General features: G+C 39.2%; 1 protein-coding gene across 1 annotated transcript in view; it reads right to left on the reverse strand.

Annotated features, from left to right (window-relative positions):
- lcor (ligand dependent nuclear receptor corepressor) overlaps nt 1–21027 on the reverse strand; it is an 81339-nt gene that overhangs the window by 14235 nt on the left and 46077 nt on the right. The window contains exons 3-5 of the mRNA XM_005939964.2: nt 17267–17346; nt 12701–12833; nt 4308–4787 (exon numbers count right to left, since the gene is read on the reverse strand). Coding sequence (XP_005940026.1) covers nt 4308–4787; nt 12701–12833; nt 17267–17346 — 693 coding nt within the window. The remainder of the gene's footprint in view (nt 1–4307; nt 4788–12700; nt 12834–17266; nt 17347–21027) is intronic.

Consider the following 21027-nt stretch of genomic DNA (forward strand, 5'->3'; position numbering starts at 1 on the left):
ACCGAGCATTTGAAAATGTAAAAAGCAGGACAAATTTGTTACCTGCATATGAAATCGTGATATTTTCAGACCTTGCACGATCTATTTTCTTTTAGTATACTGTGCATTTATATTTTCTCCTCTTCAGTCCAGTTTGATTTTCATCAGACATGTTTAATGCCCTCCTATAGAAGGTTTTGGATTGCAATCAAGATTTGATTAACCTGAGCAGGAAGGCAGTTGCCATGACGACCATACCATATTCCAGAGTGAATATGAGAAATCACTAAGTATATGCTATGTGCGTGTATTATTATATAATAAATTTTTATATATATTTATATATATATATATATATATATATATATATAACATATAATATACTACATAATATACATTATATACTCATATATATATGAAACAGCCAACATTATTTGGAAGGTTGGATGTGTTTTATGCATATCATGGTTTTGCATTTTATACATTCATAAAATATTCCATCACTGTTTGATCGATCGGCATGAATGTTAAAAGCTTTGGCATCTGCTTGTGTCTGTATATAAAACCACCCGTTTTCCCCCCATTTTTTTCGTTAAATACCAAAAAAAGAAAAAAAGAAAAAAAAAGATGTTCTGTGTGCATCAGAACAGGTGGAATCTGTGTGACACTCGCAGTGAAGTCCTGGAAATACTGTGGCTACATGCTGAGTGTGAAATCTCAGTTTATTTGTCAATATGTTTAGTTGACACACACGTGGAGAAAAAACTGATCATCCTATGTAGTGACATAAAGTAAGCAGAAAAAAGTGTAAGCTGGCACATTCTGTTATTTTTTTATTTTATTTTCAAGAAAATCTGTTCATTTTCAAAGCAGAAAATGGTAAAAAAAATATGTAATTCTGATCCTTTTAATGACAAAGACAGACTGATTACATGATCATCTATCTATCTATCTATCTATCTATCTATCTATCTATCTATCTATCTATCCATCCATCCATCCATCCATCCATCCATCCATCCATCCATCCATCCATCCATCCATCCAGAGGAGCCTTGTCAGGGTCGAGGGGGATCTGGAGCCTATCCCAGCTACCACAGGGCGAGAAGCAGAGTACACCCTGGACAGGTCTCCAGTCTGTCGCAGGGCTAGCACATACAGACAGACAAACATTCACACTCACATTCACACCTATGGGCAATTTACAGTTACCAATTAACCTAACCCCACTAACTGCATGTTTCTGGACTGTGTGGGGAAGCTGGAAAAGAAATGCCTCGGCCACCCAATCACCGTGCCACCGTGCTACCCATATATAAAAAGAGTCCAGACTGACTGTGACAATTACAGTATGCACACATGCACACATACTGTAATTCTTGCATATGCATATTTTATACAGCATTGGCATGACAAGTTTTTAACAAGGAAGCAAACTCTGTACGTGTACACATTTTGGCTCCTAAATTAATCTTTAAGAAAATGCACTGAAGTAAGAAAACGCCCAGGGATAACAACCATGATAAATTACACATAACAAGTAACACTAATGAGGTCCTTCTCCAAGCTAATGAACATTTTAATTATCATCGACCTCTACATTAGCATGCCTTGTTTTTACAGGATGCATTGATGGTGGTATTACGAGCTCCCCGTGTTGCTGTATTAAATTGTCATAAGACAAAAAAAAGTTACCCCATCAACATGAATATTTATGCAGCAGTTCTAATCAGATTACGAACTGTTACTCGTATGTTATGATATTAACACCCAGCGAGCGTCAAATGCCGGGCAGATTTTTTTGTTTGAGTGACTATCAGAAGGTTGTCTAAATTAGTCGGGAATCAAAACAAAAAATCCTGCTGAGAATCTGTACTTTGTTTCAATGTCAGATGGACAGAGTAGGGCTGGGGCTGACAAATAGGAAGACATTAAAACGACTAAGGTTACAAACCCTTCAGATTTCTCTTCTATGTTTCACCCTTAAATGCATTTAATAGCCATTGCATTTATTTAAATTGTTACATTAACACTCTGGTCAAAAACATAAGCTTCCAGTAAATTCAGTACAATAATGAATTTCTGACAAACCTTTAAGCAAATGTTAAATTACACTTAGGGTTGTTAAAAAGAAAAGAAGTTCTGATATTTATTGATAAGTAAAATTATTGTTGAATTAAATACCCATTCACAGCAGTACTGATACCAACAGTGCTGTCTTCACTTCCTTCAGCTGACACCCAACCCCACACAGCACTGCTGGTGACAGACAGGCACAAAAGGCCCTGCCCTCACTAATAGCTGACAAGCAGCACAACTTGCGGAAGCATCCTAAAGACTGAGACAGCGATCTTTATGAGACGTTACTTGGGGGCAGTAAAGCTCCCATTTCAACAACACAGCTATCATAATTGTTAACCTGGGAGGTGTGCATTGTCCTGTTAGCAGTTTAACTATTAGCACCTGATCACCACATTAGGTGATACGATTAAGGTAGTGGGTTGCACCCAATGATAAAACCATGATGTTAACATTGGAGCTGTCCTACCAGTCTGAAACAATGATGGGCAGTCTTGATTTAACAGGATAACACAATTCTACATAGTATTATGCCAGATTGTCAGATTGAAACTGAGAAAAGTCTGCCAGCAAGTAGACAGAGACAGCGCAGCATAATGTACAGACTCTATTTGATTAGCAATGACATTCGTTGCCAAGTCACCACAAGCACAGGAAATAAGCATCAACAATGGAAGGGAGCGACCAACGTTTTCCTAGGTGTCTACGCTGAGTTTGAAATTCTAGTATTATGGCAATCCTGTGTGCATGCTCACAATAAACATGGACACAGTTTCAAATGATGCTGTCAGTGTATTTAAAAGTAATCAAAGCGAGCCAAAAGACTGCGCTTAAGTTAAGATTGCTCTAAGACATTTTTTACTTTATTACTAGTAGTAGTATTGGCTCTTCAATAATGATACCTTGATAAGTATTAGAGACAATTTTCTATTTTAATATTAAGATATTTTGCTGATGACATTTGGTGCGTAATCAGCAGACTAGGTAAATGCTCTAATAGCGGCACAATTAGCTAGCACAGATATTAATGGATAAAAAAAGTGATGCACCTTTAAGTGAAAACATGATTTTCTCTGTAGAATTTATGCCTGCCGTGTGCTTCAGCTGACAATCAGCCATCACACAGATGTAACATAACACTGATTAGTGAAGGAAATAAAATGTGTCTCTTTTTCTTCTCCGGAAATTACATTTGCTGTGTAACTGAAACGATTCCTGAGCCCACATTGAGTCAGAATCACTTTAAAAGGCGTTTCTTGTTTGTGCGTGTGGGAGAGAGATAGCTCGTGACCATGAGGTGGATCTAAATGCCTACGTCTCTTTGTTGTAAAAATTAAGTAAGCTTACTGTAAGCAGATTCTAAAAAAGCTGGTATTAAAGTGGATCATCGGTCACACTGTGAGGGTTGAGGCAGTGAGCTGTTGGTTCACCCCAGCAGCCTGCTCGCTGATCAAACTGCAGACACCCTGCTGGGTCAGTTTGATTAAACAGAGATTGAGCCCTGAGCTACAATTCCAGACTTGGTAAAGCGCTGCACGTGCAGGCTTGATTCGAAGCATGTCTTTTCAGAGATCACGGTCAGGAAAACCGTGTGCACACTTTTAAAGTTGAAGATGAACAATTATTCGCAGCAAGTGACGACAACTAAAAATGAATTGATGTGAATCTGATGTGCAAGTCTGCTTCAAATGTTTGCTGTCAGTGTGAGAAATGAGAACATTAATCATGGACCTGAGCCAGGCAATCAACCCAGTGTGTGGTTAATACTTTGGGAAAGACTAGAACAAACACAAAGTGTCATACTTATTAGTTAAAATTTGAAATGTGTTTTTACATTTATTTTTTTCACATTTCCGCTCTATTTTTATTATCTACATATCTACATTTTAATTATTTTAATAATGGCAGCAACCCTAAATTTGAATTACCAGTGCACTAATAAAGAATTATACATTAATTACAATTTTTGTTTAAACAATCTTGTCTGATTCGTTTTGTCGTCTGTGCACACTGGTATTAAATATGGAGCAGGAAGTATTTTTGCACAGCAGACCTGCCTGTTTAAAACAAACACTGAGCCAAATTTGTGGCTTTCATATTTTTGGTTGGTAAAAGCCACAAAGAAAACCAAAAGCCCACATGTTGGTCAGAAGTGTGTGTGTGTGTGTGTGTGTGTGTGTGTGTGTGTGTGTGTGTGTGTGTGTGTGTGTGTGTGTGTGTGTGTGTGTGTGTGTGAGAGTTGCTCTCACCCTGCTGGCTGGGCTCTGGATCAGCCTGGTTCTTCTTAACGGTGAGGTCCAACGGGCCGTCTTGGTCGGCCATGAGAAGCTTGCTGAGGACGGGATTCTGTGCAGAGGCAGCAGCCGTACCTCCTCCTCCTCCCCCCCCACCATTACTGGCTCCCGTACTGTTGCTGCTCTGGGTGCAGGCGAGTGCTGAGGCAGCAGCAGCGGAGGTGGGGCTGAAGCATTGTCCCGGGGTCGGGGATGGAGAGGAGGAGGCAGATGATGGAGGAGAGTTTGGCGCAGCCAGTGGCCTGGGCGGAGAGCTGGGGGCCGGGGCCAGAGACACCGCTTTTGGCAGGCTTTGGTCCTTCATGGTGCCGTTGGGCAGGGGCGGGTCGTCCTGAGTAGTTTTTGAGGTATATTCAGCAGCGAACTGGCGGATCATTCGCTGCATGATCTCACGAGCCACTAGAGGAATGTGAGGGTCTGAGAAACTTGGGAGGTCTGGAGAGGAACAAAACAGGAGAGCAAACATGTTAGCGTCCCGTCCTCCAGGAGTCTGCTCAGCCGATGCTGCTCTCAGCAGCTTATTTATACCATTTCATCCGAAAATGTAATCCTGATGCTTTGCTCAAATAATCACTTGGAATAAGGGCTTAAACCTGCCTATTGATGTTGGAAACACCATGATATCAGTTTGTGCAACAGATTACTGCTTGCCATTATTCAGCTGGGGCTTCCATAACAATTCCCTTCCCCAGGATTCCTTCTTGTTTTCAGTCTTACGCTCCGCACTATGTCATCTCTAAACACTGTATTTCAGAGCAGTTTGTCCAGGATTTGATCTTGCAGCAGTGTGTTCACTTGAATATATTTGCGCAGGCAAACAGCCCACATGGTGCAGACACCACAGCCTCTCTATTCACAATACCAACAAGTATTTGATCTGTCACTTTGACAACAACATAAAATCAGCAGTTTTTATTTTTTGTGTGGTTTTTCATCAAACCCATATTTTGAATGATTTGGATTTTCAGCATCGTTTAACATTTGCTCTTTTTCTCCATTTTAGATCAAAACTGAATATTTTTGCGTTTTCTGATTTGAGATAAAATTAGCAATCTGAAGATATTGGTTGGAGCTCCTACAATCTTTATACATAATAATAATCTTCAAACATAATGTGTGAAAATACAAAATGCAGTGTTTAAATTATTAGTTCATTTATTAAAATGAAAAAAAAAATTGACCCCATCCCAATTTCGTAGTTTAGATGGAACGGCACAATCACCATGACAAGTTTTTACTTTACTTACTACAGAGTATTCTGCAAATGTTCCAGGTTTGGCAAATAGGAGGAATAATTTAATATTCTGAAAATCTGAAGCAACATTTATCCCACAGACAACAGCTCCTATCATCTACAACTTTACAACTGTGTTTGACAAAAATTAGTCAAATTGTACTTAAGGGTAGTCGAAATTATTACATGCTTGGGTTTCACCTCCTGTTACTGGTTTCTGTAAGATTAAGCAACACTAAATCAAACTAAATCATCTGCTTGAGTTTCTTTTTGTTTCATAAATAAGGGCATTTTGGCTTCCACATTTTTTAAAAATACAAAAATACTTGAGACACGAGTAAAAAATAAATAAATAAAAAAATCCAGGTAGTGAAAGAAACTAGAAACAGAAGTCATATTTCTACCATATTAGTTTCTCATCATTGGCTCCATGTTAAATTTAGAACTGAATGTCCTGAGAGATCAGTCCCGTCACATCTTAAAGAACAAATAGTACCACATTATCCCAACACAGCACTTCTCCCTCCTCTCCTGGCAGCCTGGATACTTTTGGGATTGGCTTCAAACTTTCCTTTTTGATAATGCTCATTGGCCCTTAGTTGTGCTGGGGACTTCCCATGGTGCACTGGGCATTCCTTGTCCACTTTTATGTCAGTACTGCTTATTATTAAATTTTGTCTTGTTTCTATCATAGGTTTTGTTTTTGCACTTGTTTCTCTTTGCCCTCTTCTATCTTGCTTTTCCTCACACCAAGCCAGGGAAGGCGGCTACTGCCTGGTCATGTCAGAAGTCCTGACTTCTGTTAAAAGGGACTTCTTCCCTACTGTCGCCCAATGCTTGCTCATAGGGGGTTAATTTGATTGCCTAGCGGTTTCTTTCTAATATTGCAGGGTCTTTATGTTTCAATATAAAGCATCTTGAGGGCAGTTTCACTGTAAATTGACACTTTATATGAAATTAAACTGATTAAGAAAAATGACAGTTTCAAAGTCCAGCAAATATCAGAAGAGCAATTAGGGGGAAAAAACCCAACGATTTCATAATCGAACTTTCTGTGACCTCCTGCTGTGACCAAACAAATCCACATCAAACACTGGTCACTGATCTCGCTGGTTAATACACACTCAACAAAGCAGTGACAATGACAACACTCGTTTGTTATTAAATCCATTAATCTGGCATTGTCCCAGATAAGTCAGCTCTACTTACTCCTTATAAGCAAAAAGTATATATTATTATGCAGATAAATTCACGCATGCCACTGAGTCAGAGCCCAAATCCTTCAAACAATACATTAGCCCAAAAAATGTAATCCTGAAGCTGTGCTGAAATAATCCAGAAATCACATGCACCGTACATACAAGATACACAACTACTAATCCTGCCTATTGAGAAAGGCACCAGTATACAACAGCTGCTAGCCATTGCCAGCCATTCATCAGATATTTGCTTTTTCAAAATCTAACCCTAATTTGTACAAGATGATTTTTAACTCCCTGCACTGTGTGATCCAAATAAAAGAGCAGCAATTGCTGCACCCTGACATCTTGGTTGGGCTCTGGTAAAAGATATCAGTGAGCTGAGGTTATCAGCTGTTGATACACTAAAGACTACAAACATGGCTCCACTACTTCAGTGCAAAGGATGATACACCCATATTAGCTTTTTAAAAACAGTTTTTGACAGAACAAACATTCTGGTAAACACTTTGATCTTACATTTTAATTCTTAGGTTTTTATATTGATACAAGCTGCAAGGCTTTATAAGTGAAGCCACTGCACAGCTGTTTACCTAAACGTGACTAATGCCCAGGTCAATTAACTCAACATATTTTCATTCTTACATACAGCTCTGCTGTGTAAGTTCTAGTTTGGAGTGCAAATGCTAAACATTGTTGGAGTGGCATGAGAGTGGGTTCATGGTAACGATCCGTGAACATTTACATCCACCGAGAGCTTCAAGGTCAACTTCTTGATTGGTTGACAAAAAGCTTTAGAAGTTAGTGTGCGGTGTATATGGTCAACGTAGATTAAGTACTGCATAAGGACTTAAAACATCATGTCACATCTGACCTCTGACCTCTCCTTCAACATCAACAGATTGATCTGAAGGTCAAAGTGATAATAATGGTATACAGAGGTATACACTATATGGTATACACTATATTACTTTTTTAAAATACATTTTTGTGACTAAAGACTTAAACAAATTTCACCAAACAATGAAATGAATGCAACACATGCAGTAAATCCACATAAATAACAACAATAATTACAGACAAAATTAGGTTAAGTGTATTACATTGATTTCAACAGAGCAAATAAAAAAACTTCAAAGAAAACCTTCCTGCACTACAAACTCCTTAAAGTACATTTAAAAAGAAGAAACTATCTACCAACACAACACTAATCCCTTAAAGGTACATACTGCCCTGAGAGCAAGCTACTCGGGTGGAGGTTTGCACTCTCAGAGCGCTGCATGTTGTTGCTAAACATCATTTTCTCTCATGATACAAAATGACCACAGGCGCTGTCAGATCAGTGATTCTGTGCCTAACCGTGCTTGTGGATCTGTTACTGTATGAATGACTGTGTGTGTGTGTGTGTGTGTGTGTGTGTGTGTGTGTGTGTGTGTGTGTGTGCCACATCATGCCTATGCCTGTGGGACTGTTTTTCTGTCTAAATATAGCAGCTCCACAGGCATCTCTCCCTGTGTGAGTGAAGCCAGATTGATTGAGGCTGGGCACTGACTTGACAAACATCTGTTTCCTTCCTCCTGGAAAAAAAATTAAAAATACAACAGCTACAGTCTCCATCAGACTCAGTTCACCTCCGTCACAAAGCATCCACCTGCCTCAGGACATAACATGATGTCTTCTTAATAAAAAGGGGATTTATGGCAATTCAGCAAATATGCAGATATTCAGTAGACGGTGATTGTACTGACTGAAAGCTGATCATTTTAGGGTCTTTACCTTACAATACTAAGCAGCTTGAGGCAAGCTTGAAGCTTGTTGTCTACAGTTTCTTCATGTTTTTTTATGTTATAGGGGAAATGCACATTAATTAAAACGAGCACTTAAGTCCATCATAGAAATATACCGGCTATATAGTAACGGTCATCTGGAGTCCCTGACAGGTGAACAGCCAACTTAAATGTAAAATCACGGCTCGATTCAATGCTTGGTTCAACTTGTTTTAAGAATTTTTGGTCAACTAAAAAAAAATTAAGTTACAATTGAATATAGATATTAGTATTTCTGACAGCTGCAGAGGAGGGAAAACGTGGAGCAAAGGGCCGGCCAGCTGGGAGTCAAACTAGGAAGTGCTGAAGGAATTTTTGGCCATGTGATGTGGGTCCAAATTGTTTATCCAATGGCTCGACCCCGATATGCTTCAGTTAATTTTTAGCAGATCATTCAGCGTGACTCCATTCACAACTGAAGACACAATAGCACCGGGCAGTGAACAGAGTTTAAAGAAAGTGTAAGACAACAGCACTACAGCAGTAATTCCTGTTTTGTAGAGAGAGAGAGAAAGAGTGAAGAAATAAGAAAGTCTCTGATTGGACTGAGAGACTAACTGCGTGACCAAAGCTCTCCGCAGATATGGATCAGTTAATTTGATGGAGGTAGTCCAAGTATTGATGAAATCATGTCCACTTCTGGTTTGACATTAAACCTGTAAGACTGGTGCTGGGGCGAACATTTAGCTCAATGGGAACAGGGGAATAATAGCGCATACATAATGCCAGATATGCCCTAATGCATAATAAATGACTTAAATCAGATGTGAGGAAAGAGTCAAATTGAAAATGTAAGAAACAGGGATTCTTGCAACAGTGCCTTTTACAGGAAATGACAGAGGAGGCCGGCTTAACATGTGTCAGATAATGGAGAATAGAAGCTCTCAAAGGTAACAAAAAGCACAAAACATTTTAACAGATATTCTATTTAAGCAGCAGCAACTCTGCGTTCACACTGCAGTATCAAGTGTCACACCTCAAATATTTGGCATCGTGTTGACAAAGATTTGACAACAAAAAGGCTGCATTAATTTTATTATCTGTGAAAAATATGATCTGCGCTGTCTCCCTTGAAGTGTGAACAAAGAATATTTAACCTTTTAAATGCTAAATACTTGAGATCTGTTTTTAGAAAAAATACATATTCATTCCTCGTAAAGCTGTGTTCTTTGTACGTGAAAGTTTGCGCTGTGACTTTTCTGAGATTAACCGAAGCGCTTGAACTCCTCAACTATCGAGCACCTCGACATTTTGGATAGTTTTTCATCCCACTGCATCTGCCTTAGTGTAAAGGTCATTAAGTGGATTCTTACATTTTAGCAAAGTCAGCAGTCTGAGCAGTTCTCCCAAACAAACATCAGTGTTACTTTTGAACCTTTTTGACACGTAGGGTTCTTTCCTTTTCATTACCCTTTGAGTGAAACGAATTATTTTAAACGTCACAAGAAAAATTGGATTTAATCTTGCACTTTTATCCCAAGTGTTACCGGCTATGATGGTTGATATCATGCAAACTACTGTTATTATTGGGTGATTCAAAAAGCTTATTTGACACAGACTTACATTCAAAACTAATTTACTCACATTTGTTATATGGCTACTATACAACAGATGTGCAATAAAATATTTTTTAAAAAGTGATAAAGACTATATGAACTCCTCCCATGCTTAATAATCAGTGTCATGGACGACAGAGATGAATCCTAAATGGCCTAAAGAATAATCAGTCTCAGGATCTATAATACAGTGGAACCCCGACTTACGAAATTAATTCGTTCCCGAGGGTCTTTTGTAAGTCGAAAATTTTCGTAAGTCGAAGCACCCATCGCGCGTTTTGACTGAGGCGATGCTGAACGATAGGCTATAGGCTGCTAACTAGAACAACAATACGTCGTTCAAGTGGAACAGCAAAGCGCAAGTACGGAAGCCAAGGGGTTGTCACATGATTTGGAAGGCATTGTGGGCATTGTAGGCTCAGCCAATCAGAGCCAGCTTATTTCGTTACTCGGGCATTTTGCTGTAACACGGGCAAAAATATTGCCGTTCAGTGCCTTCGTAACTTGAATTTTTCATGAAACGGGGGATTCGTAAGTCAGGGTTCCACTGTAATTGTAAATTGGCTACTTTGCAGATTCCACCTATTGCAGGTTATTTTTAGAACGTAGCTACCATGATAAACAAGGGACCACTGTATAGATATTTTAAGGCTGTCAAACCCCTCACTATACACTGTATACACTTTTCTCAGACAGGCATGAACATTTTCACACTTTTCTCTTGTAGAATGAAACCAAAGCTCAAACCCTGTTTTCGGGTCAAGAACATGGGAATAGAGCAGCTGCCAGAGAATTTAACATTAATGAATCAATGGTACGGAAGCAGAGGAAGCAAGAAGAATGAGCTGAGTAAAGTTTGGTTTATCTGACTGTTTTGTTTTGCTTAATGCGCCTTATAATCCGAAAAATATGTTAACTTCTACCTTCCTTTAGCATGTCCAGAAGAACAACTTTTTGTGTGCGATGGTTAGCATCTTCCTCTGCCTTTTGGGTGCTACCGCAGGTGCCTTTGACGGTGCAAAACATTTCGTGGCCATTGTTGTGTTTGTTGGGAGAAAACTTACAAACATGCAGTACAGTACTTCAGAGTCACACTGCTAGTGATCGATTAGACAAGCTGAACGCATTCTGTACTGTACAGGAGACACGGCACGAAAGAGACTGATTGACAGTGGTCTACAGCCAATCAGGACGCAGAACACAATGTGATGTAAAAAACCCAAACAAACAAAAAAAAGCATGCAAAATTGCACAAAAAAACTAATAGAAACAGCGAAGCCGCGAAAGGTGAACCGCGTTATAGCGAGGGACCACTGTATTGTAAGACCACATCAAATTCAGATGAATCCCCAAAAGTCCATGTGAAAAGTCCATTGCTAAATTCATGCATTTTTGTTGTGACTGTTATAGTGATACTTTTTCTTAGGGGTGTATGTATGTGGCAATCAGCACTGATGAGTTCACCTATCATATTTTGAAAGTATCCAACGTCCTAAATTCAGTACAAGTTTCTCACTGTAACACCAATGTGTAAAGTAACACTGTACAGAGCTTCCTGCATGGCCTCTCACAATAACCATGGCACTGTTAGCACAGGTCGAAAAAGTGGGTCAGCCTCTCTGGCCCATTTCTCAACCGGTTTAGGGTCTACCTGCAAGGCAGAAATGTCTTTGTCCCAAATGTGAAACTCTGACAAAGTTACATCTGGGATCCCTCTGGGATCGATCCCTGGCCCCTTTTTATTCCAGCTGTACTGTCATGTCATCAATGACACTCAGGCATTACACATTGCTCCCAAACATAGACTTGTGTCCTCTCCAATTCAAGTCCTAATGCTGAGCATGATGGATAATTTCTACAAGAGCTATTTATTTTAGTTCCCAAAGCTGAGCTACAGAATGCAAAAGACATAGTTTAGCTATTTATGAATAAATTATTTTCCATTTGAGGAAAAGAGTTACATACAACTTGGTATTGCAACCAGTGGGTAACTGACCAACTTTTTGTGTTACAGGGTAAAGACTAACATTGTCTTGAACCATCACGCAAACATTCTTTATTTTTCTACTACACTGGGCCTTGATGCAGACTCTCAGTTTGTCATTTAAGCCAACTTTACTCTGATTGGCTACCCCTTAGAAATATGTTTAAAAACCATGCAGTTAAAGCTTATGTTCTCACAGCAAAACTTATGAATTTGAGAGGACAATACTAAGGGCATCAATTACATCATGACGACTCAAAAGTAGAATAAAATGATCTAAAATAGAGTTTTAAAGCATGCATTTATGGACTACTTTCATATAAGCTAAAACATCATTATTTGAAACATGTTTAATACAAACAACCAGCAATGTAACATATATTGATGACAGAAAAAAGAAAATTTAAATGAAAATATATAGGAAAAGTATCATATTGATTCTAAAATAGACCCATGTTAAATTACTCTAGATATCCATGTCTAGACTGAATTTAATAAATGAATAATGACTGATGAAGAAATGACTAATGAAGGGTATGTATGTCGTACCTTTTCTGTGGAACACAGCATTGAGGAAGTCTTGAGCCTGTCTCTCCAGTCGGCTGATCCGAGACTGCTCCTGTTTGAAGTCTTCACACTCCGACAGCACGTGGCTGCCTCCACCGTTCTCCACGCTGTGCTCCTACACAGACAAACACGCAGAGACCAATGAGTGAGTAAAGGTTTGGTGTGAAAGAAACTAATACCCTCACACTACCACCACATTATGCCACTAGCATTTTTTCATTATGATTGTTTAAACATGTCCAGCTCTCAATGTCGACAATTCTCCGACAGTTCTGTGTCAACAGAAGATGGGTTGCACAGCAGGGACAAGCAGACTTCTCCATACGTTGGCCTTTTTTATTTATCTTGGCAAGCATAGTATGCATTTATATTGCATTTTCCTAGTCTTATTGACTACTGAAAATATTGCAGGGCAAGCCATACACACACACACACACACACACACACACACACACACACACACACACACACGTTTTTATTAAGATGACAATAACATAACACTACAGGGAGAAGTGGTGGCAGGACATGTCTTCACTTCCCTACTCACTCACTCACTCACTACTACTACTAATGGCTCAGCCGCTGTGGAGTAAAATTAGGATTTAAAAATTCAGTGGTTACCGGGTGATTGCATCAAATTTTTCTTATTTGACAAATGACTGCAAGTGGTTGAGCGTGTGGTAGCTTTAAATGCTGGGTGACCAAGGCAATCGAAACAACAAAGAACCGTGGTTGACTTGGGAGTGACTATCGTCACTCTCAGATTACAACATGTTTGCAAATAATTTTGCTCTAATTTAAGAGTGGCTATGTTACTGTGTGGCTGTTAAATCACCATCATGTAGCATCTACATCGCACTGAGTATTTCTTCTTCAGTCACCTTTCTCACTCACTGTATGTTAATAGACCTCTCTCCCTTGAATCATACTTGTTATTAGTCTCTGTCTCTCTTCCACAGCATGTCTTTATCCTGTCTTCCTTCTCTCACCCCAACCGGTCCCAGCAGATGGCCCCGCCCCTCTCTGAGCCTGGTTCTGCTGGAGGTTTCTTCCTATTAAAAGGGAGTTTTTCCTTCCCACTGTTGCCAAAGTGCTTGCTCATAGGGGGTCGTATGATTGTTGGGTTTTTGTCTTTATGTATTATTGTAGGGTCTACCTTACAATATAAAGCGCCTTGAGGTGACTGTTGCTTCAGAATTTATCAGTTAATTGGTGTATTCTCACAAACAGATCACATGTGCTTGACCCCATTTAGTTGTAACTGAGAGCAAACTAATTTCTAATCTTGCATGTGATCTACAAACACTGTTTTCCCCAGTCTGACTGAAGGGAGGCTCTCTTTAATCCAAACCACTAACTTTTCCAGGATATCGAGGCCTTTAGATCCTTACAGTACAATAGAGAGGAAATTTGAGTGCATGTATGCGTCTGTGTGCATGAGTGGTAGGAAACAAAGGAACTTAGATGAGAAAAGCTTTCTCCAGTCTCTGTTCTCTTTATTTTAACCCCTCAGCTCTCTTTCTGCTGGTGGTTTGCGTGGCTTCAGATCAATGAATCGATGGTTCCCGCCCACTGAAGCTCCTCTGGCATCTTGCAAACAAGCAGAGGGTAATAATGGCGAGACAGGGAGAGCACTTGAAACCCTAACACATTAATAAAAACCTGTATTTGAACATAGAAGACGAATGTAATTGAGGTGCCATGGTTTGCATTATGTGAGCGGCTAACAGTTATTGAGTATTTAGAAAATATGGTGGAAAAAATAAACCTTCTGGAAACCCTGCAAGGTTTTGTGTAATTGATTTTACTCCGATAACTGCTTCAGTTTTTTTATTCATATCTTATCTGTTACTATGCTATTACATGCACAAGTGAGCTCTGGCAACGCAGCTACTGTTAGCTACTATTAGCTACTGCTACATGGCTTCATGCGCAGAGAAAGGCAGAGGCCAATGGGGGCTCGGAGATGGTAGTGAGTGGTGGAAAAATGGGGATGTTTTTAGCAGACAGATGGTCGACCCTGGGGGTCGGACCAGGGTCAAGTTGAAAAACAAGCAACAATGTATGTCTGACAGAAGGACGCCCCCTCCTAACTTCCTTCCCTTCCTTGTTTATTCTCACATACCTTTCTTTCATACATGTGTCCACATATACATTAGGTCAACATCCCAAAAAGTACTTACCCTGAGCTAAATAGGAACAAAAAATAAAAAAATAAAACGAACAAAAACAAATGAAAAGACAAAAAGTCTGCTAATGAACACTGTAAGATAAGATAAGATAAGATAAGATAAGATAGAACTTTATTAATCCCTCGGGTGGGTTCCTCTGGGAAATTCGATTTCCAAATATATATATATATCTATATATACACACACACACATACATATATAAATAGAGAGACAAATATAAATAAAATATACGAAGGGGATAAATAGAATAAATAGGAATAAAAATAAAAATACAAGTGAATTGCACATTTCAAGTATTGAGGTCTATTGCACCGTTGACTATTAACAAAAGTATTGCACAAAAGGTATTGCACAGTGAGGTGAAGAGGCACTACAGCTTAGTTGTTCCCCCCTCCTTTGTCCTCCTGTTTCCCCTCCCTCTCCCCTCCAGAGAGGAGTTAAACAGTTTGATGGCGTGACAGGCATTAAAGCTATAAGATAATCATCTTATAGCTTATAAATTATTGTGCATATTTTAGGCTTCAGTGTCCCTCCCCCAATCAACTGCCCTCATAGAAAGGCATTCAAAAGCATATGATAATATTGATATGTTAATTAACACAACATATGTGACTCATCTCTTATTACAGCCTCCAGACTAACAAGTCGTTTCTACTTTCTTCTGATATTTAAAAAAGAATTTTTCTTTTCATCCACATCACCCCTTACGGTGTTTATAATGGCGACTGTGGTGATAAGAGAGCGGAGGCCACATGCAACAAGGGAGCCCATTTGGAATCATCCAGAGACTGTTGAGGGCCCCGTAGCATCCTTGCTCTTTTTGTTCCTCATTTTTAAGTGCAGCGGAGGGCGGTAACAATGAATGGCCGTAAAACACGAAGGCCTTCTGCACAGCAGAATGAGCAGAACCACGATGCTTGCATTTGTATATATTAAATAGAAGCTTGTCCAATAAACTCATTATTATTCTGTTCAGGATGCTTTTTGTTGGGCTAAGAAACTGTGAGGGTGTACCAGCATCTAGGCTGCTGTGGGAGACCAACTAATTTACAATCATGTCAGCATCCTCCTCCTCCTTCCACACACACACACTCACTCACCTCCAAATCATTATGTCACAGTCCTTTTATAGGCTAAATTGGGGTCAAGACCACGGATGGTTAAACAACACAAATAACAAGTAGTGCACCAGGAGGAGGAGAGAGACAAAGATGTGGTATTTTTCAATAGAAAACTTAAAACTGGCAGTGAACTAAAATACAGAACACGTGGACAAAGAAAATGAGCTGCTTCATGAAAGTAACATACAGTAAGTGCTGTATCAGGCAGAGAGCAGTATTCACCTCTGTTAGCGACAATGTTAGCGAGGAAATAGCTAATTGAAACGCACATCATGTTTTATTTTTTTTAAATTTGTACAACACTGCAGTGAAACATTCCCCTTCTCCACACTCACAGCACGCTTTCAGTGGAACATGTTGTTATACATTATTCAAGGCCTTTACATCTTATTTGTAAGCCTTAGATAATAAAAGTGTGTTCTAATACACATCTTATATTGAGGGCCGTTTAAAAATGTAAACGTTTTTTTCCTTTGCAATTATTAAGTTGGGTGCAGGGATGGTGGTGTGGTTTGCCTCACAGCAAGAAGACCCTGGGTTGAAACCCAGTGAGTTGGGGTTCTCTACAGGTACTCTGGCTTCCTCCCACAGTCCGAAGAAATGCATGGGGTTAGGTTACTTGGTGACCTAACCCCCATGTGTAAATGTAGCCGTCTAGCTCTATAACACCTGTCCAGGATGTATCCTGCCTCTCACACTATGACTGCTGGGATAGTCTCCAGCATCCCTTTGACTCTTAATTGGATATGTGGAAGAGAAAGGGTGGGTATTAAGTTATCTATTTGTATCTTGCTCTCGTAACTAATAATTAATGTGGTTAATTCCCATTAACCACATTTATGAAAACAACTAAAAACTTAAAAAAATGTTTTCCTTTGCACTCAAAGTATGAAATAAATAAACCCAGCTATGCCACAGCACAATTACACAGTTAAACATTATAAAATGTAGCCCCCACCCATCACCCCCCATATTCTGTAGTCTGCTTATTCTTTGAAACAAATTGTTCAATTGAGTGTGCTGCTAAAAAGCTAACATTAGTTTATTCAGGTGAAAACAAAACCTAATGTAACTCCATATTATATAAAAAAAAACCCTGCTCCATTTACATCAGGCACCTTCGTGTTGTGAGGTAAAAGTGATACCACCCAGCAGCTTCTGAAGAGTTGTGAAATCACAGCCATGTAATTAGAATGAGAGGGTCTTATCTAAAAGGGAGACTGAACTGCACCTACCTTGACTTTCTCACGTCTTAAGCAGCAGAAGAGACAGTTTTCATCAAAGGACCAGTCAGACACCTCCTCTGGCTCGCAGTCTACATGACAGAAAGTATGCAATTAATGACTAACTCAAACTCCCATAATGCTCAGGATCTCATAAGTTGACTGATGTGCTACCCGGGAGCAGAATCTGTTAGTGTAACAGTAGAAACAAAGAGCAAAACAACGTGGTGAAGGTTTATTGTGTGTTTTACTTGATTTGCGAGGCACTACTACAATTATTCAGTTTGAATATCCAGGTGCAGATCATTAGTGAGGTGTATATGAATCGAGGGAGAAATCCAGACTGATAAGCGGAGAGAGACTGACAGCTCAGGGACCACCACCCAGATCAACAACAGCAATAAAGTGATTCACTTTTAATTACAGTGACCGACTAAATTCCAGCGATTCAGTCCACAAGCATGCTGTGTAAAAATGAACCACACCTGTGACTGACAGATAAGCTCAATCAGGTATCAGGCACATTATTGCCTTAAACCTCCAAAAGCAGCGTGGACGTCTTTGTGCATATATCTGGATCAGTTTGAGAGATTCACGCCCTGAAGCCGTCTTCACAAAGAATGTCCAATTTCCAAAACTGATTTCTCTTAAATGTGTTTTTCTGGATGACAAAGTTCACTGGTGTCTCCTTGTAGTTTTATGAGCTTCATATCATTAAGCCAAAAATCCTGACAGACTCTCTGCCTCTGCAGGTGTTTTACTCTGCTCTAAATTCACATTTCAAAAGAGAATGTAACTGATCAAATACACACGAGCATTGTGGGCAATTAAGAGAACCACAAAATCACATTTAAAGCAAATCTGAGCAGCTAAAGATATATTTCTACACTTGTATAGAAATATAATGCATTTCTCTACTATAAATGCAAATGTGTCAGCACAATAATTTATGTTTACAGAAAATTCTGGTTGCAAAAATGGCGACGTGTGTAAACACTCTTATATTTATACAGAACAAATTAGCTGCATGTTACTATTACTTTATAATGAATTATTTGCTGTTGGAGGCTTGACTAGTTTTACTTTTTGTTGTTGTTGTTTTGTTGTTCTGTGCACAGAATGGGCAGATATTACTGGGTGTGTGGTTCTGATCTCATCTCAGGCTGATGAAGAGGTGGAAGCTGAAATCAAAATATCAAGTTTTGTAATTTTAAACATGTATGACATAAACCATAAAAGCTCCATATAATCCAATTAAAAACAACAACAACCTCTGATCAGTGGTTTCTCATATCAATAATAATCCTGTGATTGTCCTCTTATGATTAAATGATGATTGATTTAGATGATGTCAGCAGCAGAAATACATTTTTACCAACATAGCACCTTCTGAGCTGAGGACACTGGCTACAGCTGAGCTGTTGCCATGGTATTACACCTCCATTTAAAACCATATATATATATATATAGGAGGGAAAAGGAGGGACGAGTCAGCTCCACAGAGAGACAGAACAATATCAGAACATCCTGTGAACATGAAGTGTGTGCCAATTCAAAACTTCCCATCTCCAAAATGACACCTTTTCAGCAACTAAGCAAACACGCTGAATCTCAGGTGAAAGTGCTTCACAAAGTGTTACGCCGTGAGAATTTATTCCTTAAACTGTGAAAATCTGATAAATGTAAGGTGTATGATGTTCATTTTAACATCACACAGGGATGCCTGCAGTTCTGCTGTGATATATCTGTAGCACAAACTGCTTTGCTTTAATGCATTTGTTTCCATATGTATAGGAATGCCCTCGGTCTCATCAAACAACTCGATATTTCTTGTTCTTGATTCATTTGGGTTTTTTTTCTTCTCGCGTCACTATTACCCAGTCATTTCAAGACATAAAGCAGTAAAATCTCTGTTTTTATCTAATTTCCTTTATTGTGCAGTATTGTCCTTAAAGAAAGAAAAAAACCTTCATCTTTTGCAATTTTAGAAAAATAGCAGGATTGAACTGCCTGATTTATTTAGGTCCAAATGAAGAGCAACATTTAAAAACAAAAACAAATCAAAAAACAGTAGAATATTAAAAAAATATGTTGATGCTCATCTTTACTGCTGCATTTAACACATGCAGAAATGTAAATATATACAGTCCACTCTGACATAATAAAGAAACCATTTGTACATGACCTGAAGCCATGTTCAGCAATTCTACCCTGTCCCGTCTTGTTACTGTGATGACCCCTCCCCACTCTGTTTGTTCGTGTTTCTGTGTGGGAGGAGGGCAAAGTAGTAGAGGTGGGTCCATAGGGGAGCCACACCTGGCACCGCTCCAGTGACTGCTTTATCAGAGGGCCGGGTTTGCACAATCCATCTCTCTTCTCCATTTGTTGGGTTTATGGCTTGCATGCATTTCCACTCATCCTTGCACTCTTTACACTGCTGATACAGATAATCTACATTTTATTCACAGTAAGGTCAATTTGATTAAAGGAATCGTATTTATTTCAATTTCCTTCTTTGTGTCGACTGTGAGCTGGCATACGTGCTGGGAATAGATGTTTCTGCAACAAGCTAATATCGGCAACTGTGTCCATCCATGCCTTTAACTTTCTATCTTTTTTTTTTCTTTTTCCTTGTTTGCCATTTATGAGCATGAAAAGAATAATAAATGAAAGAAAGGAAAATCTTTATATTTATATGGATATTTACAGGATACCTTTGTTCTGAACAAGGAATTTAATAATCCCAAACATGAAAAACAATAATATTTGAGCTATAAATGTGAATATATTATTAACTTGTATTTTTTTTTTCACATTTATAGTTTGACAATAACTGAAAAACAAAGCAGGGCAAATAAGGCATGAAAACAGAGCACACGAGGGCAAGGCGGGCAATGGCAAGTGACAAGCAGATGACATTCCAGGAGTTTTTGTTTGTTTCTTTGTGCCATACCATGACCTTCCATTACTTTGTAAGATTAGAAAATCAATAATCCAATTTGTTTGAGTTGTATAATCCCTTACAGTGAACATCAAGTCTGCAATCAGTTTTGTAAAAGCTATATTATTTGTTTTGAGGCGACGCAAAGCACTCCCTTTGCACTTGATGCCTCGGTGTAATCGATTACAAAGAAGGTTTAAAAATGGATTTTCACGCTGCGCTGTACTGAACAAGACAACAGGCTGCCAAAAATGAAATATCTGAAGATGAAAATATAACCAATAGGATTTGGAGTTAAAGAGTAACTAAATCCCAACCGCTGCTTTTCTGTCCCCTCTGGCTAACAGTTTAATCTGCTTCACCTCGCGATCACACCCTACAGCAGAGTAAGACACACAAGTAAGATCCGGTCAGGAGGAACACCAGCATGCTTCTTTAAGAAGAACCTGTCCAAATCCTATAAATAGGGTCTGCTAGTTTTCCCCTTTTTTAAAGTGTGTGTGCAGATATGTGCCTGAACTCTCCAGCTTCCCATCATTTTCCTGCGAGACGTGCAGACGATTCAGCTACTACTCTCTCGGTTTCTTTGTGCATCTCTGTCTCCGGGGCGGGAATGAAAAAGGTCAAAGGTGAGCTGTGCTTGAACCCCGTGGTTGTGCCACTTACAGTATCCCTGGGAATGCGCCAATTAAGCTCCAGTCCCACAGCTAGCTTAACCCCCACCCCACCCTAACAGTATTCAAGGTATTTGTGAGTGTGTGCAAGTAGTAAACAAAAAGGCGATACAGGCACAGTTTAGAGGAAGCTTTCAGTGTGTGTGTGTGTGTGTGTG

This window comes from Haplochromis burtoni, unplaced genomic scaffold (assembly GCF_018398535.1).
Source record: "Haplochromis burtoni strain Fernald_Lab_line unplaced genomic scaffold, NCSU_Asbu1 Contig_269, whole genome shotgun sequence".
Lineage (NCBI taxonomy): Eukaryota > Metazoa > Chordata > Actinopteri > Cichliformes > Cichlidae > Haplochromis > Haplochromis burtoni.